The sequence below is a fragment of the Toxotes jaculatrix genome, chromosome 13 (genome assembly GCF_017976425.1).
Source record: "Toxotes jaculatrix isolate fToxJac2 chromosome 13, fToxJac2.pri, whole genome shotgun sequence".
NCBI classification, from domain to species: Eukaryota; Metazoa; Chordata; class Actinopteri; family Toxotidae; genus Toxotes; species Toxotes jaculatrix.
Window position 1 is genome coordinate 16,849,306 of NC_054406.1, and position 23,440 is coordinate 16,872,745.

General features: G+C 41.6%; 2 protein-coding genes across 2 annotated transcripts; one reads left to right on the forward strand and one right to left on the reverse strand.

Moving 5' to 3' along the window:
- Positions 1-61: 61 nt before the first annotated feature.
- srd5a1 (steroid-5-alpha-reductase, alpha polypeptide 1 (3-oxo-5 alpha-steroid delta 4-dehydrogenase alpha 1)) lies at positions 62-6,892 on the reverse strand. Its single transcript, XM_041053433.1, has 5 exons — positions 6,454-6,892; positions 5,953-6,119; positions 4,186-4,287; positions 1,728-1,878; positions 62-1,621 (listed from the first exon to the last, which is right to left on the reverse strand). Exons 1-5 carry the CDS (start codon positions 6,765-6,767, stop codon positions 1,555-1,557), a joined length of 801 nt encoding a protein of 266 aa, XP_040909367.1. The 5' UTR covers positions 6,768-6,892; the 3' UTR covers positions 62-1,554.
- Positions 6,893-7,271: 379 nt separating this feature from the next.
- nsun2 (NOP2/Sun RNA methyltransferase 2) lies at positions 7,272-17,353 on the forward strand. The gene is made up of 19 exons (XM_041054122.1): positions 7,272-7,466; positions 8,311-8,468; positions 9,029-9,133; positions 9,221-9,326; positions 9,549-9,620; positions 9,800-9,884; positions 10,070-10,262; positions 10,939-11,013; positions 11,197-11,327; positions 11,693-11,766; positions 11,924-12,054; positions 12,944-13,040; positions 13,262-13,470; positions 13,829-13,921; positions 14,009-14,144; positions 15,205-15,285; positions 15,846-15,984; positions 16,467-16,506; positions 16,623-17,353. Exons 1-19 carry the CDS (start codon positions 7,401-7,403, stop codon positions 16,942-16,944), a joined length of 2,313 nt encoding a protein of 770 aa, XP_040910056.1. The 5' UTR covers positions 7,272-7,400; the 3' UTR covers positions 16,945-17,353.
- The last annotated feature ends 6,087 nt before the right edge of the window (positions 17,354-23,440 follow it).

A 23,440-nucleotide genomic window follows, 5' to 3' on the forward strand; every position in this document is an offset into this window, starting at 1 on the left:
AGCGACACACAGCCTTCATTTTCCATCACACTCAGACACAGCCGTCCTGTTATTTATTGATGATACCAAGTGTAAAAACAGTGACAAAATACATTTATTTTCAATACAACCCATTTTTAAAACTCATAATGACATGACCTTGGCTATGACCGGTGCTGGAAAATGTCCCTCCGCTGGGAAAGAGAGAACTGATGAGTTATGGGAAGACAGCTTGCACTTTTGGGAACAGGTACACTATACACACCTCTATATACAGTTACACTCTGAACTGTCTAGCTTCATAAGAGAGTGAGCCTGTGCCATTTTCACTTGTATATGAATGTAAGCTGAGACAGATTTTGCCAAAGTGAAGTGATAATTGCACTTGTTTCCGATTTAACCCTATTTTGAGGAACAATGAATGTAAGGCAGGTCACATTATTAGTATCTACAAAATAAGACACGATTCAAGAAAAGCCCTAACTCACACTGACAAGATTATTTGGCTCATGGTAAATGTGATAGTGAAATAGTAGTAGAGCAAAAGAGATGTTAAGATCAACATCAGTGTTCCAGTTTCCTATCTGTTCTCCCAGTTTTCTCCTTTTCACTCAATCACACACAACTTCATCCAATCAGTGTCACTTACACATACAACGTTCTCCTGTTGTCACATACTCCCATGATACGTTTCCCTTTCATTTCTTCACCAGTCCTTTTATTTCTTCCTCTCTTTCTGAGAAACCCTGACAGGATTGATGTGTTGAGGCTGCCCTCTCTTCTTCTCATTTCAGGCTTGGGTGAGTTATTGAGGGCCATGCTCCATCTCCACTTGATTTCCCTGCAGCCCTGTAGATGGGGACAGGGCTGCTACTGTCTCAGTCTTTACAGGGCAGTTACCTTTTGTTCTGAAGTGGCTTCTCTATCAGGAGTTTCGGATGACGAGGTGAGTAGAAAAGTCTCTCTGATGACACCCGGAGCACAATGAGGCAGGAAAACGTGTTGCAGTTAATTCAACTTCCCTTTCTCGTCTGTTTATTTTGAAAAGATAGCTTTGTGACAGATGACTCTTGAGGATGAATGCAAACTTTAAATGTCTGCTTTGCATTTCCTGGTTTATGTCCCATCTGGGAGAATATGCAGATCAGCGGAGAAGTCTTAAAACTGTTTCCTGCTGATACAGAGCGTTATAAATCCACTGTATTACTGTTGAGGTATGCTCCATTCACTATCTTATTTCCTCTGGAGGAGCGCTAAATGTTGCTGCTCCTGCAGGCACAACACTTCCAGCACATTCACTTCACGGTTGTTGAGGTTTCCTGGTGCTTTATGGGTATTATTACCAAAGTAACGGCAACAATAAAAATCTTTTTAAGATGATGGCCTTTAACTGTTGCTTGCTCGCAGCTCAGATGAGATCATTTACAAGCATGAAGCCCGTGTTTCAATCTGTTCTCAATGAATAAAAAAAACATCTTCAAGGTTTGTTCTGACATCAGAGCTTTCCTAAATTAGAAAAAATATGGGAATGTTCATCTCAGCTGTTTGTACACAAATACAGTACCTTGTCTTTTTTTAGAATATGAATGGAATCAAGGCCTTCCTGGTTTTCGGGTAGTCTTCAAACTTTGCAAGGTACCATCTGCAGAGAGAGAGGAAGAGGGAAGATACATTTTCTGTTAATACAAGTGCTCCATGCAAAACTCTGCATGCAAACCCACTTACTGCGTGTGTGTTATCATTCTTACTTGTGGTGGGCCACAGCCCTGCTGGTGAGGACCACTGTGGTAAAGATGGCGAAGGCTGCACTGTGAACAGAGTGACCAGCCAGTGCAAAGCCTGCCCACTCTGTTATCTCTCCTAAGAAGTTGGCTCCAGACACATATTCAAACATTCCACCTGTGGGTGGAAGACACAGGATTCAGGACAGGTATGCTTATCCTTTTTAAACATTCACTGAAGCAGCCTTAATATTTCATTCTGGGAGAACATTAAACTCTGATAATTTAACACCTACTGCATTTAAACACTTAACTGAATAAGTAATGACATTTCCAGTATCTCTTAATATAATTTTGGGTCTACATGCTGCTGAAAAATTCACAGAGCATCCACACAGCTTACTCACACACTGAGCACTCTCTCTTTGACTGCAGGCCATGTGAATGGTAGTGCTGCTGCCTTCTACTGTATGCAAAACTGGCAGATTCTTGGCTGAGGGGATTCCAGACGTGCCTGGAAGTTCATTTGGAGCAACACAGCTCACAGCTTCCTGCCGCCTCGCCTTCTCCACTTTATTTTCCTTAAGGGTCTGGGATGGATTGTTTCAAAAGGTTCACCGCAAGTTCAGGCTCAAGGTGCCATTGATGTGACTACGTTCTCGGTCCGGGGAGCCACCTCTCTTTTAGAACCTGTTATGATTACTGATTCATTTAGCAAAGGAAAAATCCAACTCATGGTTTGAATTTCAATTCTGTGATGTAAAAAAGCAGCAGTGCAGATTTTACTTTACTTATCCTTACCGCCCTCAAAGTTATGTGTCTAAAGGAATTTGGAAACAGGCCAAAATCTTGTTTATACAACCTCCTCCTACATGTCACATCTCACAGAATGTGCATCAGTTTTCACACAGTAAAGGTCATATACACTATACAAAATGTCCACGGGTAAAAGCTGTTGTCCCTAAGCCTCGCAGCTTCACACTGATGTTTTTAAACGTCAACATTGATGGAAAAAAAAAAAACAGCCTTAAATTTAACTTAAATTTATTTCGAACAAGTTAAATAAAATGGCCAGTATTATTATTATATTGCATTATTAACTGACTTGTACCAGACACTTTTCCAGATACAAACAGATTAAAAGGTCCATCATTCCTTGTTTTAAAGGAATAGTTTGTTCAATATGAAGCTAATACAAAGACAAAATAGCACCTGTAAAGCTCTAATCTGTGCAAAAATCAACTTGGCACCAACTTATTCCAGCAGCTTCCCAGTGTCACCATGAAGTGACTGCTCCCATCCAAGAAATAGACCAACCCATAAAACCATTAACTGCCATTTCAAGGGGGATCCTACTGCCTTCACACAGAGCCCGGCTAACGTTAGACCCCCTCGTTTTCACTCTTAATGCTAACCTAAGCAAACCGCCTGCTGGCTCCTGCTTCACACTGAATGTACACATATGAGAGATCTTATCATCTAACCTTCAACAAGAGGAAGAATGCATTGAAAGCATAGAATGTATTTCCAAACATGCTGAACGATTCCTTTCAAAGTGCTTTCAGTAGTTTTGGAAATATTCGCATTCAAGCTGGCAGAATTATTTCACTGTGAAAAAAAATAAGCATTTCACGCTGAGTATGAAAGTCACAACATGAACACTTTCTACAGTGTTAGGCCGAATGCTTTATTTAGCATGAATCTCGACTCAGTCTGGCCACTACATGTACAGACATATAATGCACATGTGTAGGCTTGACATGCTGTCTAACATGATTACGATCGAACGAACACTGTGCGGTTTTATGAAATTTCTATGTCTGTGTCAGCTGAAACAAAACTACACACACCAACACTACAAGTACTGTGAGTGAGTTACACACAAGCTGAGTTGGACCACATTAGAGTCAAAGCAGCAAGAACCTTTTTATACACTAATTTAAGGGCTCACAGAGGGCAAGTCAGAGAGGAAAAGATAACTAGTGACAACCTGTGATTCTGCTTACAGTGTGATCCTGTATAATCTTGTGACCGCACTGGAAAATTAGCATCTAGCGCTGCGCACAGAGACCGCGCTGTCCTGTGCCATGATGTGATTACTGCTTTCTTGACTTTCTTGTCACCCCACAGCAGCGGTGGAAAAAGTACTTCAACTGTAGACCTCAGTAAAAGCAACATCACAGAGTAAAATGTGCCTTTAACAGTAAATGTCACACATTCAAAAGAGTAGTACACTGTGACAGTTCCTTTCAGAGGGTTAAATGTAAGTATTTTAAGTGCTTTTAATTGTATATGATCTTAGCAGCGCCAGTAACAAGTAACTGCAGTGATCAAATTAACAACGTGTTAAAGTGCAAAACATGTAAGTGTAATAAAAGTATTAGGTTAAATATAAAGTCTCTGAAAGTTAGATGTACTGTAAAGACTTGTTCACTGTGGCGAGAAAACTCATTCGTTCCACTGTTTTTATGACTAAAGACCTTACCTGTGGGAATCTTGTAACCAGTCTCTCCGGGCTTTCTCAGGTTCCTCAGGATGTGGTCAGAGTGCACATTCACCAGCCAGCCGACCAACCACAGAACAGACCCTGGAGACGAACCAGCCAAAAGCTGCTTTAGCACAAGATTTTACTGAACAACAGCCAGACAGCCGTGCTGTATTTTTAAAAGTTACAGCAATCACAGTATTCAGTCAGAATTCATGTGAAGTTTTGCTGCTGTGACTTGAAGTGCTTAAATTTTCTCAACCAGCTTCTTGCTGATTTAGATGTGTTTGAATCAAATCTAATGACAGGTGTACTGTCAGTTGCAAGCCTCTGTCAATCAAATCCAGTGAAAACACACCCACACAATCCTAATGAAGGAGCTCTAGATACGTTAATGAGTTTTTTTTTAATGAGTGTTTTTTATTCAAAACTTGAATAAAGCTCTGAAGACTTGAAACCAGTCTTTCAAGTGTTTTAAAATACACTTGAAGTATTGCTTTCCATATCATGGTTTGTTAGAGTCTGTTTAGTTGGTCCCACTGTGGCTAACTGTGGCCAAAAATGTATATCATGAAAAACCTTTATATTCACTTTGCTAATTAAAAATGTAACAACAGTTATATTAAATATAATCATACATACATTATATTTCAGACACCGTGATTAATCACAGTACAAGCTGTTCAAGATTCTGGACTTCTGGGTTGGACTGTGGACAGACTATCTGCTGGGATCCTGATTTCTGCCACCCACATCTCAGATTCAAAACAAAATGGTAATTTCAGTATCAGGCTATAATTACATAGGTTTCAGACAATATATTTACTAAAAATTGCGAAATAAATTTAAGTCAGTAAGTAATTAAAAATGTTGTGTCCAGCACAGGTCAAATTAAATAAAACTGTCACTTCATTCTGCTTGAATACATTAATATTTTGTTAGGTAAAGGATGAATGGGGACTGTAAGTGGAGTGGAGGGACAGCAACAGTGGAAAAACATATAAATTGACAGCTTCCTGTGTTAGCTTGAATAGCAAGGGGAGCCAAAAAACTAGTGAGCACTTTGATGTTTGGAAAGCATGAAAAGCACCTGCAGTGGAGGAAAAACTAAAAGAGGAAACAGACAAGACGGACATAAGAGTTTTAATGATTGCTATGTTTTTTAACTCTTGCCATTTCATTTCATTTCATTTAAAAGAAAGAGAAGGGTAGAAGGAGATAAGAGGGGTAGAAGGGATGAACCGGGAGTTACGGTAAGAGGCAGGGAGCCTGTAATTATTCTGACTGTGCACCTTACTCTGTCTCTCTGTGATTCACTGAAGCACGTTTTATCTAGTGCTGTTCTTATATATTATTTTTAAGTTACTTGTACTTTGAGTAGCTTGTTAACCAAGTGTTTTGTGAATCTTAATTTGATTATTTTTAGAGTACCACTTTTCAAGTTTTCACCCACCACTGCAATTGTTTCTTGTACAGTATGCTCAAGTCTTTCTTTAATTTATATATTATAATGTCAGTATTAACAAATTTATTCAAAAATAAATAAATTAAATATGCTTTTTTTCTCTGTCAAAGACCTTATGCTAATGGAACAGAAACCAGTTTTACTTTACTTACAATCAATATTTTTATTGTTTTAAATGTCTCTATTTGGATTAGCCGTCATCTTTATCCCTGATTACCTTCCTGTCACAGACATGCTCTTTTGCACATAAAACAAGTCTTGTCCCCTTGTAAAAAGTGGAGTAGCAGGCACAGTACACCTACCAGCAACGAAGCATGGATGTGTAACCCAGTACGCAGGGTACTCAGCATAATGGCTCAGGTACCTGATCTGCATGTAGCCATTATAGAAGCAGAAAACAAAGGCCAGGGCGAATGAGGTGAATGGTGTTGATTTACCTCCTCGGATTAAAAATGGATAAATAAGGGATCTGAAGCAGAAAAATAAAATAAAATAAGTTAACTGTGCAACCTTTTATTTCAAATACACACTTTGATATATTGACATGGATTAGTTAGCTAGAACAGGTGACATATTATAAAATGCAATGCACATTTTAATATTCATCTCTCTTACTGTGTTCATTATGAAATAACATATATTCAAATATTAACCAGCTTGTTTGAGGGGAGGGGCTGAAGCTCTCCTTACACATAGGAAACCACCTACTATGCTGTGCATGCTGGTAATAGTTGACATTACATAACACCTGAGTGTCTCCAGGTGTAAAGTTATGGGTTTTGTGTTTGATGATGGTTACGTACCTCTGGACATAGTGGCAAAAATACATGGCAATGAGCAGCTGATTCGGTAGCATTGAGGTTTTCGCAGAGGAGGTCCAGACTACCAGACACAGAGGCACAAGGAAAGCAGGCATCTCCTGAACGAACCAGGCAAACCTGACATTAACGGGAAATCCATACTTGCTGCTAGCATATCGCCCGTATGGGACATTTTCGAAGAGCAAAGTAACGAAAGTACAGGCTCCCATGAAAACCATAAAGTAAGCCATACGATCCAAAATGTACAGCTCTTCTTCTTCGGAGGAGAAGAGTCTGGAGAGAAGAGCGTCCGTCATCGCGGGAGGGCTAAACTTACTGAACAAAAGTATATTTATATATGCACCAATATGAAAATATGGTGTATCCCTAGCTAACACTTGAGTATGCTACGGATGACATACAGTTCGTGCACGCGACTGACTTACAGGTTTCCCATCCCTGACTACTCGGACCAATCACAATCCCTGAACAGATATGGTACTGAATCCTATCAACCAATCAAAATGCTCGGTTTTCCATATAAGTTATTCAACGTCGTTAATTTGCATATTTCACATGCTGTAAACGATGACCTGTTTAAATTGTGGCTCACTAGACTAACATTTTAGAATTAGAAATGAGGAAAAACGTTTACGTTGCATTCAAGCTGTAAAAACCCCCCGCAATTCTAATGCTGTAACGTGGAAAGACATATGTTCCGAAGTGCCCCGAAGTGTCCCGATGATGTTTTACTTTTATTCAGGCGAATTTCGTGGCCACCTCGAAAGGTCCTGATTCACGTGCGTCAGAGGCAACACGTTTCGAGGATACACAGCACAGCGGTGCACCCTGTAGATTTACATTTTATCCGAGTCACAAGTCGCGTTTCCCTGCATCCACATTGCACGATTTACCGCAGACTTTACTCCGTAGTTGTGTGCTGTTCCAACATGGGGAAAAGAAGCAGGCAACGGCAGAAAAACCAGGCTGCTGGCAGGGACAACAGAGACAACGCTGTAAGATTCATACTTCTGCAGCAACTCTTGCTAATATTAGTTTCTGCAGCTAGGCCACATATTGTTACCTATATCTAAATGTAGTTAATTCGAAGAGAGCTGAGGGGATTTTTTTTTGGGTGGTTATCTTTACTAACCGTGCTCAGTTATGTTGTCATGACGCTGCTAAACAGCTTCAACAAGATGTTTACTGTTAGCTATCTTTAACTCTGTTAACGCTGTTTTCTAAACCATGTGGGTGACCAGCCTTTTTAGATTGTGAGACTTCGCTCTTGAATTTATTAATTTAATATCGCCATTTGTATAGGCAAGGGCACGTTGATTTACATCTTTAAAAAAATCTAGTAATCTTTTCTCACAACACTATGAAGGGAAGGAGGAAGCAGGATTGAAACTCCAAAATGCGACTGAAATAAGTGTTACCTGTGGATTACTACAGGCCGAATTGTTGATTAGACCAAACTAAAATGTAATAGGTGTTATGACATGTTCTACAAGTTATCTACCCTTGACCATAAGCAAGAAAAAATTTAATTGACGCATTTTTGAATGACATTTCATCTTACTTTTTTTTCCTAACAGATGATTTTTTTCTCCATTTAGTAGGTGCTTTCCTGGTTATTCTGTACAGAAAGGCAGTTTAAATAGTCAGTCTACGCTTAGTTGCCAGTTTAGATTAGGTACACCTAGCTAAAAGTATTACTGTCTAATATGACAGTAGGATTTATCACAGGACAGCTGTATCAGACTGCATTAGTCTTGGCCCGGTTTTCCTAATAAACTGGCAATGGAGTATACATAGCCCATACTAATGGCCATACATCCCATACATCTGTGTATTCAGGGTTGGGGAGCTGGCTATGCAGACATTGTCAAGGAGAATAAGCTTTTTGAGCACTACTACAAGGAGCAAGGGCTGGTGCCAGAGGGAGAGTTCGAACAGTTTATGGAGGCGATGAGGGAACCGCTGCCAGCCACCATCCGCATCACTGGATACAAAAGGTCAGCTGGACATTTTTATAACATTGATTCCTATCCTTTGTCTTGTTCATGCTAAACACCATGTGAGAGGCTGTCAAATTAAGGTGCCTCTGCTCACTGGTAAGTGTGCAAACCTCACAGATCACGTGATGGCTACATGGCTACAAAATTACAGATCTGTCATTTTTGAATTTCTACTTTTCGGGGCAAGGGAAGAATGTGCTATCTCTACCACCTCACATTATAACAGGAAAAGCCTCATATTTGGACTGAATGTAGAGGCCATGAGACCACGAGAGGCTAACTGTAATATGACAAGACTAATGTGTTTGAACTATATTTGTACAATCTTTTAATGACATACCATCAGACAGCAGCAAGTGATGACAGAAAAGCCTGATCTGTAAGAGTAAAGGTGTGAAAGGAAGTTTATGTGTTGGATGTAAACCTTTGTCTTATTTTATAGTGTATAAACCCTGCAGTCTCTTGAACTAAGCTCTCTCACTGCTGGTTGACACAAGTATTTGTAGCTACCTCAGTTACCACTTGCCATATTTCTCCTCTTTTCTGCTTTGTTCCAGCCATGCAAAGGAGATCCTTCACTGTCTGAAGGAAAAGTACTTCAAGGATATTCAGGAGCTGGAGATCGATGGCCAGAAGATTGAGGCTCCACAGGCTCTGAGCTGGTAAGATCTTGCATGCTTTACCCAAAACTAAAAGGAAGCACAGATTCAAAGTAGAAACTTAGCATGCACTGTGTCTGTGTTCTGCAGGTATCCTGATGAGCAGGCCTGGCATACTAACATGAGCAGGAAGATTATTAGAAAGTCTCCCCTGCTGGAGAAGTTCCACCAGTTTCTGGTCAGCGAGACTGAGTCGGTGAGTATGACACAAACCAGATACAGAATTTACCAAAAACACCTGTGACCCGATTAAAGGCTGTGTTAAAGGCTTATAACAGAAGTGTTGCAGGTTTAAATATTGGCTATGTTCACCAGATTTACCCTGGATAGGTAGTTGGAAAAAAAAAAGGAAAACAAAATCTCTGAAATGATTGGAGGAATGAAGAGGCCGACATCGTTTTTACGCTTGTCCTTGCAGGGTAACATCAGTCGACAGGAGGCTGTCAGTATGATCCCTCCTCTGCTCCTGAAGATTGAGTCCCACCACAAGGTAAAAGCTCTGCCCTCGTTGAAGGTTAAAACTGTCAGTGCTTGATGCATTTTCAATTTTTTATTTTCTTCCTGTGGGCCCTGGGGAAACAGCTGTGCTTAAAAATAAATAAATAAATAAATAAATAAATAAAATAACAAACTTGTTTGAAGTGCTGGTGTGCATGTGTTTGTGTGCAGATCCTGGACATGTGTGCAGCTCCAGGGTCAAAAACAGCCCAGCTGATTGAGATGCTCCACTCTGACATGGATGTGCCATTTCCAGGTAACAAAGACATATTTGAACTGATATCTGTACACTGTAATTATAAAAATGCACGGAGAACATGCATGGATATGAACTAATGCTGATACCACACAGTACAATATAACAGTAAATTAACAGTAGTCTCAGCCATTGTGCCCCTGCATGAACAATATGTAATTCTGATGTACACCTCCGCCTTCTAGAGGGCTTCGTAATTGCCAACGACGTAGACAACAAGCGCTGCTACCTGCTGGTGCACCAGGCCAAGCGTCTTAACAGCCCCTGCATCATGGTGGTCAACCACGATGCCTCCTGCATCCCCACACTGCAGATCGACTCAGACGGCAAGAGGGACATCCTCTTCTACGATCGCATTCTGTGCGACGTGCCCTGTAGGTAAGTAAACGGCCCGCAGGACGTGTCTGCACCGATGGGTGCCACTGTACCGCAGGAGGAGTGAGGGTTGGGAATTGTGAGGAGGAAGTGGATAAAGGAAGGAACATGGTTGAGAAGCTCTGCTGTGTGTGTGTGTGTGGGCGTTCGACTGGAGAAGAGATGTGTGTGTGACAGATGGAGATGAGGCTTCACCCAGCCTGAAAAATTCAAGGCATCTCCACCTCCTTATAGATGATTGTTGTTAATGTTTTAATTTATTGCTGCCACATTTTGATATGAGACAAGTCCTCAAACTAGCATCCGCATCATACATGGAATTACCCTGGCGTATGCTGTATCCCTTCTTCACTTGAAGCCTAGCATCATTTTGTGGTCAAAGCAGAACTGCGCTAGTTTGCAAATGCTGCCAGAGTTTGGCCAGCTGCAGCGCTGAAGCCAGGAGCCCCTGCCAAACACAACACAGTGAGAGGGAGAGGAAGAAAAGCAGTAATGAAGACAGAGGAAGGCAGGAAGCAGTGATGTGAGCAGTCAGCTAAAGCCCGGCGTTTACAGTTTGTGCTTCGCAGACATTTTTTCCGCCATGAGAAGTGTCGGGGATCTGTGGTGGTTTTAGCTCCTCGGGGCCAAACTGGGGCTACGTCTGACTGCTGCTGCTGTCTGCTCTGTGTTTCTGCAGCGGGGACGGCACCATGAGGAAAAACATAGATGTGTGGAAGAAATGGACGACCAGCAACAGCCTGCACCTCCACGGGTGAGTGGGGAGGGCGTGTGCTACTAATATTAACGTGACAACATAGGAATTCACACACATGTGGTAGACTAGATTGCCTATACAACAAGGGAATGGAGTGTGTTCTTTTGGTGCCAATTAGAAAAGTTGACTGTATTACTGTGTGTGTGTGTGTGTGTGTGTGTGTGTGTGCATGCGCACCAGGCTCCAGATGCGGATTGCAGTGCGTGGGGTTGAACAGCTGGCTGTGGGAGGGAGGATGGTCTACTCCACCTGTTCACTCAACCCTATAGAGGATGAAGCTGTCATAGCGGCCCTGCTGGAGAAGAGCGAAGGTAACAAACACACACACACACACACACTCTCTCTCACAGGTTATACAACTTAAGCAATATGTGTTTGACTTTTATTTTTCAAATCAAAGTTCAATTTTAGTTTTGTTTCATGCAAGCAGTTTATACTTTATTCTCTGGTTCTCCGTGAACCAGAGAATAAAGTGGTACATTGAACTTTGACCTCCCATTTATTCATTTGCTCCATTTCCGGTTTTGTCTCTGAGTTGTAGAGCCTACACCAAAATTTTCTTCACTTTTAACAAGCTGAAGCACGCTCAGAGCACGTGATACAAAAATGAGTTCTAAATATAACGCCTCAGTCTTTTGCTGCCAAGTTGTGATGTCTCTTCCGTCCACATTGGCAGGAGCGTTGGAGCTGGCCGACAGCGCAGCTGACCTGCCAGGGCTGAAGTGGATGCCTGGGGTCACTTCCTGGAAGGTACTGGAATGTTTAGTCTCTGGCGGTCGTTACAACAAACCAGCCGCAACTGTGAAGGAAGACGGTGTTTAGTTCATGGAAGCGTTTCAGTTTCAGAGTCAGGCTGAATGTTTTTAGGTCAGTGTCCTGACTGTGAATCGTGCTCTTTGCTCTGTAGGTGATGACCAAAGAGGGCCAGTGGTTCTCGGACTGGTCCGAGGTTCCAAGCAGTCGGCACACACAGATCCGTCCCACCATGTTCCCGCCAAAAGACCCAGAGAAACTGGCTAGTATGCATCTGGAGAGATGGTGGGTGCACACACACACACACACACACACACACAGTAAACTAGATGTATGTACTGTTAATAAAGTGTGGAGGACTTTGTTTATTACTTGTCATTTCCTAAGCCGAGGCCTCTCCTGAAAAACAGACCCTAATCTTTAAGTCCATGTATGGTCGACTTGGTTGTAATAGCTTTGACTAAAGGCTCTCTAGCCAAAGCAAATAGGAGCAGTGAGAATGGGCAGCCTAGTGTGACACCTCTTTCAGAGCCAAAATAATCAGAGCGTGGTCCGTTGGTGAGTTCAACAGAAAGAGTGTGATTTATTAAAAAAAAAAAGATTAAATCATCTAATAAAATTTTTCCCTTGGCTGAATTTTTTCTGTGTATGGAAAAAAAGGTCCTTTTCCCCCCGAACCTTAATCATAATTTAACACATTTTTCTCATCTTTTTTATCCTCATGAGAGTTTTTTGTTCTCACAAGAGCAGAAAAATATGGACACACACTTGCAACCTTTTCTCTTTTCAGCGATGCCAAATTCATTAGCTGAAGTAAAGTGTCTGATTTAATTTTTTTTTCTTGGCACAGCTTTTCTCACACACACACACACACACATATACACACCGTCTGCACAGATGCAGATACATGCACACACCTGCACTCTCACATAATGGAGAATGATGTCATTTCTTCTTTGCAGCTTTTATTTAAACAGTCAGACTGACACCATGTCGACCAGCAGAGGGAACTATTGTTACACGCTGTTACAGCTCCTCTTATTTTATAGAGGAAAAAAATAATCCATGTTCATCTCCACAGTAGGTGGCACCATAAAACCCAAATCCGTGATTTATGTTTGTGTGTGTGTGTGTGTGTGTGTGTGTGTGTGTAATGTGTAATGTGTAATGTCAGTATGAGGATTCTGCCACATCACCAGAACACTGGAGGTTTCTTTGTGGCGGTGCTGGTGAAGAAAGCCCTGATGCCGTGGAACAAAAGATATCCCAAGGTACCTCCTCACAAACAAAAACTCTTAATGGACGATTAGATCGTCAGTCTTACTTGAAGAGGGAAATGGAGCAGAATTCCCCCATGTGGGCAGACTGCATCACTCACCTGTTCAGTTTTACTAACCACAGCCGGGGACTTCTTTATCTTTCTTCTTTGTCTGCTTCCTGCACACCCCCCCCCCCCCCCCCCCTCCCCGTCCCCACCCCCGTTCGTCTCTAGCTGAGGAAGGACGTGTCGTCCAGCTCAGCGGCGCAGACTGGGGGCTCTCCGGCGGCCTCGACCCCCGCAGACACTCCCCGCCTCCCCAATAGTGCCGAGGGGGAGGGGGGCGGCCCAGAGGGAAAAGTGGATGGGCAGGCAGAGGAGGAGGCACCCAAAGGAGCTTCTTTGGCTCAGGAGACTACTGCTAAACAAGATGGAGTGTGTGGGTGAGTCATGTTGGCTTGGTGAGTTAATAAACAATGGAAAACTGAAGGCTCCTGAGCCATTGTAAAGAAAGAAATGGGAAATAACTCTTCTGTGGTGCTGATGAAATGTGCACAGTTTAAGCTGTTTCTTTAATTGATTGTCGACCATGTTAATGATGAATATTCAGTCGTTCATTAAAACCTCATACATGTTTTTCTTCCATGACAGCCTTAGTTAATCTAGTGGCATGGGATAATTTTGCAACACAACCTAAGTACATTGAGTATTTGGAATTTACATAAACACAATTTTTTGAGGATACTGTTTAAGGTAAGTATGAGTGAATTGTTTAATATGTTCCCTCTCTCTGTTCTCCAGCCCTCCACCCTCGAAGAAGATGAAGCTGTTTGGTTACAAGGAAGACCCCTTTGTGTTCCTAACTGAAGACGACCCTGTCTTCAACACCATACAGTAAGCGTCTCTATGTGTATTAGATGTGGACATGATCGTTTTCAGGATTTCGATGTGGCAAAACAATTTTTTTTCTGTTTTCTCTAGATCTTTCTATGATCTGTCTCTCAACTTCCCCAAGCTCAATGTCCTGACCAGGACCCACGAGGGCAAGAAGAGACACTTGTACATGGTGTCTAAAGAGCTGCGCAACGTGCTGCTGAACAACAGCGAGCGCATGAAGGTGTGTGTGTGTGTGTGTAGATGATTTTGCACATTGAACACCAGGTTTGATGATGACGGCAAAGGATTTCCTTGCATGTAAATCAGATTAAAAATAGATACAACAAATCAATAATCAATTCTTCCCTGGAGGCAGTGCGTCTAGTATTGATTAATTATGCAGTGCAGTCAGCTGCGTTATCTTTATGATGGCTGAGGTGCACAAGCTCGTTAGTTTTTGAATGCAGACATATTGGCATTACATTGATACCTCAGTTTGTTTTTCTAGTGTGAGTGTGTGTGTATACACACATGTACCAGCCCACCAGAGAGAAGCAGCCTAACAGATGGGACCCTCTCCTATCCCAAATCCCTCTAGTCCTCCACCCTGTAGCACCTGCACAGGTGGCACTGTGTGTGTGCGCGCGTCTCATTCTCTTTGTTCTCCACATTGTTTTTGATGTTTCTCTCTTGTTAGTCTCTTTCAAATGTTTCCACATTATTACAAATTCTGGATGTGGTGATTGAAAAACAGGGCGTAAGATCTCTTCCCTTCTCCTTCGTAATATTTGACAGAGAAAATCTATGAAATTGAGCCTCAGAATGCAAACACATTCATGCTTAGAGCGTGCAATATCCATTCCCCCTGCTTATTCTCATATTAAATTATTACATAAAGTAAAATTTTGCTTCATTTCCCTTAGGTTACAACAATACAGCCCACGTTCTTAGTTCAGAGGTGTAGTTGAATTTTACTATGTAAATCACTGACAGTTGCCTCCCACTCCTGCTGGGACACCAGAGACCTGCTGCACCATGTTTACCCACAGTTTTGTAATATCTTGCGCTGTAGATGCCTGAAGCAAGAATGTTTGCTCAACATCAGTGATTACAAAAACATTACCAATAATATAACCACGCCACAAGTAACATAATTAGTCCACCTTTGATTATATTTTTAGCTGTGATATTAATTAGCGTAGTTAAAGTGAGAGGAATTTGGCATCATTGTGTTGTTTTTGTACAGAGCCATATGCCAACCTGTGGGTTTTTTTTTTTTTTTTCTCTTTTTCATTTCTCAGGTCATTAACACAGGGGTGAAGGTGTGGTCTCGCAACAGTGACGGGGAGGAGTTTGGCTGTGCCTTCAGACTGGCTCAGGAGGTAACACACACACACACACACACACAATGCATTTATCACCACAGCACCCTGAACATTAGGAGGCAGGTTTCAGCCAGTCACTCTTCATCCTCACACTTTAAATCGCCTTAAGTGGAGTAAAAATCATTTTCTGTAAATCCCCTTGTTCTTTGTTGAGAAGTGTCTTCATTAATTGAAAGCTGTTTTATTGTGAAATTGTTTCTCTCTCGCATCTTATTTTCACACATTGTAATCCTCTTTTTTATGCAAATTAACTTCATAGTCTGAAGTGATGCGTGGTAAAATACAAAGCTTATATTTAGCAACCTACATATTCTTTGATTTTCAAAATAAATGTCATTGCACAAGCAGCTTCTTCCATGCAGTAGGTTCCTCTTGCTATCACTACTGTAAACACCATCTATAAGATGGAGACAGCACAATAACGAGAAGGCCAGATGGTGGAGTTCACACTCTAATAAACTGATAATTAATTCATTTTATATGCACAGTGTAACTGTAAATAATTTAAATATATTGTATTTGTGTGCACATTGTAATCCACCTCTCTGTCCTACCAGGGCATCTACACTCTTCAGCCGTACATTCGGTCCCGGATAATCAGAGTCAGTGTTGAGGACATCAAAGTGCTGCTGACCCAGGAGAACCCCTTCCTCAGCAAACTGGAGGACGACGCTCACGCTCAGGCCAAGAAACTGGGTACGTCCTGCACCATTAATGTCTGTTTTAACCAACTGGCCACTTTTGGGAAGGTAAAGCTGCATGATTAATATTCCTACAGATTTCTGCAAACTAAGCAAAAAAAAAAACAAAATTTAGATCTTGGGAAGCAGCAGCAGCAGCAGCAGCCCAGAGGTTAGAGCAGTGAATTAGTGACTGGAAGGTTCCCGGCTTACCTGGCAAAATATAAAAGGGGAAAGTGAATGAATAATTCTTTGCCTTCTTCAACAACTGCTGTTGAGCTGCCCTTTAGCAAGGCACTGACCCAAAAACTTCACAGTAGGAGCGGATCAGTTCCAGCAAAAGAAAACTGTAGTTACAGTGTGTAGTTCTCAGATGTTAATGTAAGACGCTGTCCAAATGGCAACAGCATGGTGATGTTTTCCTGCTCTGTGGGTGTTTAGCAGCTCAAATGGATTTTGAAACAACCCCCTGTTACTGATATGTGTTCATCTCCACAGGAATGGGTAGCATTGTGTTGAAGTACATTCCCAACCCAAAGTAAGTTGTTTTTTTTTATATAGTTTGATGTTTGTATTCATATTTTATCATTATCTATTAGTGGTGACCTGGTTTCTGTCTTTTTCTGACACCTATTACTTCCCTCTGTTTGTCAGTAACCCAGCAGAGCCTCAGTGTCCCATCCAGCTGTGTGGCTGGAGGGGAAAAACGTCTATCCGTGCTTTCGTCCCCCGCAACGAGAGATTTCATTACCTCCGAATGTTAGGCGTGGAGGTCTTCAGGGACAAACAGGGCCTGGGGCAGAAAAGGAGAGATGGAGAAAAGGAAGGAAAAGAAGAGGTGGAGGATGAGGAGGAAAAGGTCGCAGAGGAGGAAGAAGCGGCGGAAAATGAAGAAGAGCTGGACTTGGAGAACAGTGGTGAAAACGGATCATCAGAACCAAAGACCGGCAGCAGCAACCAGGGGCCCAGCAGCTGAGAACGTAGAGGAGACGGGAGAGAGAATGCAGGATTGACTGAGGACGTATTAGAGCTCTAAGAGCTGTTGACCAGATCCAAGACCACGTGATGTGGTAGAGGAGGGTGATACGCTTCTACGGGTTTCTCTGTTTATCACACTGCCATTGCAGAAGGATTCCCTCCCAGAGATGGACTCCCTTGGGATTTTTCGTTTTTGTGATCCCTCCAGGAGTCAGCTGTTTAGTTTAAAGGCTTGTCTTATTTTATATAGCTATTTTTCATGTTTTAACAAATGTATTCCACTGATCAAGTGGCATCCATTTTTTTTTCAGTTGCTCTTGTTTGAGAGGTTTATATTAACTTCCATCTCATTTTTTACTCCTGTAATTCAGCAGAAATACAGAGTTGATTAAAAGTGTGAACTATTAACTGTGTCACAGGTCAAATTATTTGACTTTAAGTTCATTCTGTGCCTGTTGAAGTGTAAAAGTCATGTTGTGCAAACTGCAGACATAATAAAACACAGGTATAAGGAACTAAATTACCCCTACAGCAATAGTTCCCACAGTTCACAGTGTCTGAAGGACGAGTCAAAGGTGCAGGAGGATTTATTAATTACATGTAATAAATGTAAAGAAGTGACAGAAACAAGCAAAAACCATCAAAATCACCTTATTATAAATACCTGTGAAATATGCCGTTATGTCACAACTAAACCTGGTGACGACAGCTCACAGTTGCATAGGAACCGAATGTGCTCGTGAGTTTTTCATGTTCACAGCAGTCAGAAACAACAGCTGTCAGACGCAGCCAAGTTTGCCAATGAGACAAAACATGCCTCTTTAGCTGACAGCTACTTATATTTGTCTTCAAACAACTAAGAGGGCTAAATGAAAAACAGAACCAATGCAAAATGCCTATGGGGAACTGCTCGCGAAACAGAATGACAGAAGTACATTAAACCACGTAGCACAATTAAATTTGTACATTTATTTTTAAGTTCAATATTTATCTACAATCTGTACCAGAGCTATACCATAAAACTGCTAATCTATTTTCAGACTGATTTCACTTCATACTGATATCAGTCCATATAAATATTATGTGTGGAATATGACCTAGATATATTTGGGAGTGGGAAATACACAGTGTGCTGCCATAGTCAGAGTCTGTTACTGATAGCATGTTCACAGTGAAAGTGCTAATATGCTGGTGCTTAGCAAGTATACTGTTTACCATGTCCACCATCTTTGTTTAGTGTACTTGCATACTAACATTTGCTAATTAGCACTAAGTACAGCTGAGGCTGATGGAAATGCTAGTTTCTAATGTTAGTTTTGTTTCGTGTTTGGTCATAAACCAAAGTACTGGACAAATTCAAATTGTGACCTGATGATCGCAAAAGCTGAAAAGTGAAACGCTCACCAAACTAATTACAGTTAATCCTCATTCAAACATTAATGCTTGGACCAGATTCCATGGCAGTCCATCCAATAGCTGTGGTGGTGCTGGAGGAAAACTCAGAAGATTGCCAAAATTATAAAGATCCTTAGTCTGGGACCAATGAATGTATGGACCAAATTTTGTGCTGATCTGTGGAGTAGATGTTGAAATATTTCATTTCGGTCAAGGAAAAATCTGCTGGTGGTGCAAGGTGAAAAGTCAACAAATTCAGTGCAATTCATTCATCACCAAAGCTAGTTTGTAGCATGGCTAAAAAGTACAGGAACCACTTGTATCTTGTGTGTATCCATGCATTTCTCTTGGTCGGTCTCAAAACATGGAAAACATCAAATCACGCTTCCCATGACAACAGCATATTTGCTGCATCCTGTCAGTGGTTGCCACGGTGTCTTCCCTGCATTGGATGGACGGATGGACGGCCATCTCTTCTCCTGTTTGTTACCCAGTACAGCTGGCTGCCATGACAACAGCCGTCATGACAACCAGCCCCCACACCTCTCTTTGGTGACGGGAGGGAACAGAGGACAGAAGGACCACGGAGAGCATCCTGCACTCCTCTGCTCTTCTCTCATTTTTTTCTCCCACCTCCCTCCACACTTGTCTGTCCCTCTGTCCTTTCTTTTTTTTTTGTTAAATTTGATCTGTGACCTCAAAAGTGCATAGCAGTGGGTATTACCTTTCAGGAGAGCGGCTGTCATGTCAATTCCCTCGTCGGTGGATATGCCAGTGACAGCGCTGTTTGCAGAAGCAGACGGGGACAAGTCTGGGACAAGAAGAGTCAATGTTTGGGTTACATGCTAGGATCAAGTGGAAGAGCAAACCCAGGCGTGCCTGGTTTTCGCTGCATACGATACAGACAGATGGAAAAGAGACACTAAATTTATTTAAATATGATTATTAGAAAACACGGCTGAGGGAGGGGGAAAAAAAGGATGAACAAGATCGGAGAGAAGAAAGAAAGAGACTTTGAGATAAAACAAGTGTAAAAGGTATTTCAGAGTGAAGGTGAAGCCGCAGTAGAGGGGCGATCCGCTCGAGGAGTCAGTCAAAGATGAACGAGGAGAGAAAAACGCTCCGTTTTTTCAAGCCGAGTAGGGGAGAGCACATGAAAATAGAAGGAGTTGAAAATGATAAAAGCCTTGGGCGGATGAAGAGAGATGAGTGGATGGAGAGTTAGGGAGAGAGGGTGGGGATGAATAAATTGAATAGGACAGATAGGGGAAGGTTTGAAGATAAGGCAAAAGTTGTTACTGAGTCATAGGCCTGTCTGTGCGTGTGGGAGTGTGTGTTTGAGTTAAGCCTGGGTATGGAAATGTGTGTATACTTCAGCTAAGCCTGTCTTTGGGTGTTTAAAAGTGTGTGTTTGTGCCGGTTTGTCAGTGTGAGTGATACCCTCTGCCTTTTAGCTCCAACATTTACTGCCAGCCTACAAATACCAGTAATGACATCGACTTTGCACAGGGACACATACATTAACTTTATGTCTTCTTTCTCCTTCATCCTCTCCTGTACCTCCCATCTCTTCCCGTCTTAATGTCCTGTCTAAACTTACATCTGTTCTTTGCCTCTAGTTTTCTTCATACTGCTCACCTCCTCTTTTCCATTTTGATTATTTTTCTCCTTGGAAGAGCTTTCTGAGAGCACTTACAGGCTCCCTAAGTTCAGATTTTAAAATCTTCTCAAACTGAAAGGTGTCACTCAGTGACAATCTAAAAGTCAGAAATTGGAATTGCGTTATTTGCAGGAATTTGACCTCAGAACTGTTTGTTGTTTATTTGCACCGAACAGATGTTAGCTGTAAGTTAGCTGGCAAAGCTATGCTAGATTCATGTGTGGTCTTTGATCTCAGAATTCACCTCAGACTCCAGGGATGCAGCTCTGCCTCAGTTAACATCTCGCCAGATGATTTTGCTTCTATTTGCACCTACCTGAGTCTTTCTATTGACTCTATACAATCGTGCCACCTATGAAATTTATGTTGGTTCTATCTGAACACACTTTAGACTCTTTTAGAACATTTTTTGGTTTTACAGCCCACAAATTTCCCCGTTCATCATGGCATGGCGACAACACAGACGTTCTCTGCAAAAAAGTTCTAATAAACCCACCATAACATAAGCCACCATAAACTTTCAAAAAAGTAAACTAAAAATGCTCTAGAAGCTGTAATTAATGGCTCTGTATTAATAGTTAATTTGCGTTGCCAGGTCGTATAAAATCTCTCTAGAGTAATAGTTCAGGATGACCACTTCACTGGAGTGTTCACTGATTTAACATCTAGAAAAAAAGCAACTTTATGGTTCAGATATTTAAAAAATCTATTTAATAACTTATTAAAAGTGCAGATGGATTATTAGAAAAGGAGAAACTCACCTATTATTTCTGATGACTTACTAACATTGAAACCCAAAAGATCTTCTTCTTAGGAATGTCTTACAAATAATTATACAGTGACCCTCATCCTTTGCCTGTCATTTTGTACGATTTAAGGAAGTTAATAATATAAAACATGCAGCCTCCTCTGCTCACCTGTAGGTGATCAGCCTGAAGGTATTTACAGCAGTAAATGTGTGACTTCACTGGAACTCTAATCCTGACAGGAAGTGAACTCAGAGTACCTCAGAACTGTGGAAGCTGTCCCCTCTTCCCCTTTTTCTTTTCTTTTCTTTCCCTTCCTCCTCCTCCTCCTCCTGCTCCAAAGCATCCCCCCTTTCCAATTTGATGCTCTTGCATGCCTCATGCCCTCTAGCGCTCAGCCTCATGGACATGCATATATGTTTGGGATTATATAATCAAGCTGTTACGCAACGCTAAAAGAGACAGAGGGAGGCAAATTCACACAGATGCACTTAGAGGGAGAGAGAGTGACAGAGAGGAGGGGTGGGGTGGTGTGGTGTGGTGTGTGTGTGTGTGTGTGTGTGTGTGTGTGTGTGTGTGTGTGTGTGTGTGTGTGTGTGGTGGGGGGAATCTTGTGTTTCATGTTTGGATTAAACCAAATCCCACTCAGCTCTACACACACACACACACACACACACACACACAACTGCTTGCCCTTTTAAAATCCACTGGTAAATCTCTGGTTATGGATGTTGGCTCTGTCTGATAGTGTTACTGTGCAAAGCCAATGTGTGTTTGTATCCATGTGTGCACGTGCACCCACAAAATATAACAATTTCAAGGCAGCTCTCCTCCCACGCCACACATGCACAGAGACAGAGCTCATCTCTATGCGTTTTTATTTCTCTCTCTGATACACACTGTTCTCTCGCGGATGACTCTGCAGCTTTCACAGGCTTTAATCCTTTTTTTCCCCCCTCTCATCCTCTGTCCCGTGCTGCATGTGTGTCAGTGCACACTCCTCATATAGAACCATTAGTGCTGAATGTGCCATCTCCCTGGACTGCACCAAGGATTTCAATCTGAATTTCCCTTTAATGTGTTATAAAGTCATATCTCACAGGTGAGCCAACACCCACAAGCGCATTTAGCCAAATTAAAGCCTCAAGAGGTTCACTTGAGTCCTCTTCACTCTTATCTCGGTCAACAGATGAACAGCACCAACATTATGAAGGGACACTGAGTACTAACTCGTCACTCAGTGTCTCTATGTCAAGTAAAATAAGGTAATTGGAATAATATCAGGACCATGTGAGAGTTTTATTTATCAAATCTAGTCAAATGAGTGATATGAATATGATACAGTCTTATTTAATAATTTCATAAGTTTTTTTACATGTATGCATATTCTGATTATCATTATATAAAAAGAAGGGTTTGGGAGTCTTAAATCACGAAATGCCTTTGTATAGGTCAAATCCAACATCACCAAACAGCACAGGGTCACAGCTTACAAACTGTACTTACTCGCTGCCTTTCAGGTTGACTGATTTCATATATGGTCCAAAGATTTATCCTCCTCAGCAGCATGTAGAGGAAGATGGGGGTAGTATGTCAGAATGACAGTTTGGGGTTACTTTTACCTGCCTGTGCCCCCAAGTGTGCTGTCTTTACTGCCTGTATCTTTCTATCCGTCTCTGTCTCCTCAGCCCTCATCCTGTCTTCGCTGATAAATCACCTTAAGAGAAATAATGATATTTTCAAGGTAAATGAATTAAGAGTTCAGGGCATAATCTAGGTGAGGGCCGGGTCACCTGTTCACCCTGTGCATTAATGCTGCATGCTCATTGGATTCCCCACAGAGTGAATTAAATTGGCAGCAGTGTCTCCTTTCAGATCCATTTTTCTGAACAGATAAAGCTCATACCACTCAACTTTTCTACCCTTTATTGCTCAAAAACGTGCAAAATCCATTCCTCAGTAAGTACAGTACCAGAAAATAGTTCTGAGTTTTACTTTTATCCCTTTAAAAGTGCATGAAATGATCCATGTAGCAGCTGGAGAGTGTTTCTGTTGATGTCTGTGGAGGCAGTTTGTTGATTCTGGTTTATTGCTGCTCTGAAGGAGTTCTGAGGCACTTAATATGCAAAATAATAACAATGAGAAGCATCAACATTTTTAAATAAAATAGAAAACCTATGATGATAATCAAAACAGAACAACTTGTAAACTTTTATTCGAAATGAACCCACTTCTGCATGCATACTTTTCTTCATGGTTTGGTTCTCTGTGACTTAGACCACTTTCACTTTTCTTTTTATTAACCATTCAATAAAGCATTTAAGCCTTTTGCTTTAAGACTGCCTTTTAGCACTTGCAGCAGCTTCCCAGAGGAAAGCTAATTGTACTTATGTGAGTCACAGAATGTAGGATTTTCAATAAGTCTGTGGGGAAGTGCCATGTCTCATATGCTTAGGTTACTATCAGAACTGTTAATAACCTTAATAGACCATTAGCCAGATGCACCAGTTCATACTTATCTTAGTTATTACTTCCACCAAGGATGTATGTTTTCCCTGTGCCCATTCATTGGTTTGTTGTTTGTTTGTTTACTTGTCAGCAGGATTACGGAAAAAGTATTGTAGAGTTTTGCACCAAACTTGGGGTATGGGACAGGGGCTGTTTTTCTGTTGTAAGAGCTGGACAAATGTGCA

Bases quoted from the DNA above. Each gene is read 5' to 3' on its own strand.
- srd5a1 (XM_041053433.1), bottom strand. From the start codon at position 6,767: ATGACGGACGCTCTTCTCTCCAGACTCTTCTCCTCCGAAGAAGAAGAG. The intron at 6,120-6,453 runs GTACGTAACCAT...TTTCTGCTTCAG, and splicing joins TTTTGCCACTATGTCCAGAG to ATCCCTTATTTATCCATTTT. The intron at 1,879-4,185 runs GTAAGGTCTTTA...TTCCACCCACAG, and splicing joins TGGTTACAAGATTCCCACAG to GTGGAATGTTTGAATATGTG.
- nsun2 (XM_041054122.1), top strand. From the start codon at position 7,401: ATGGGGAAAAGAAGCAGGCAACGGCAGAAAAACCAGGCTGCTGGCAGG. The intron at 14,145-15,204 runs GTGTGTGTGTGT...TTCATTTCTCAG, and splicing joins ACAACAGCGAGCGCATGAAG to GTCATTAACACAGGGGTGAA. The intron at 15,286-15,845 runs GTAACACACACA...CTGTCCTACCAG, and splicing joins CCTTCAGACTGGCTCAGGAG to GGCATCTACACTCTTCAGCC.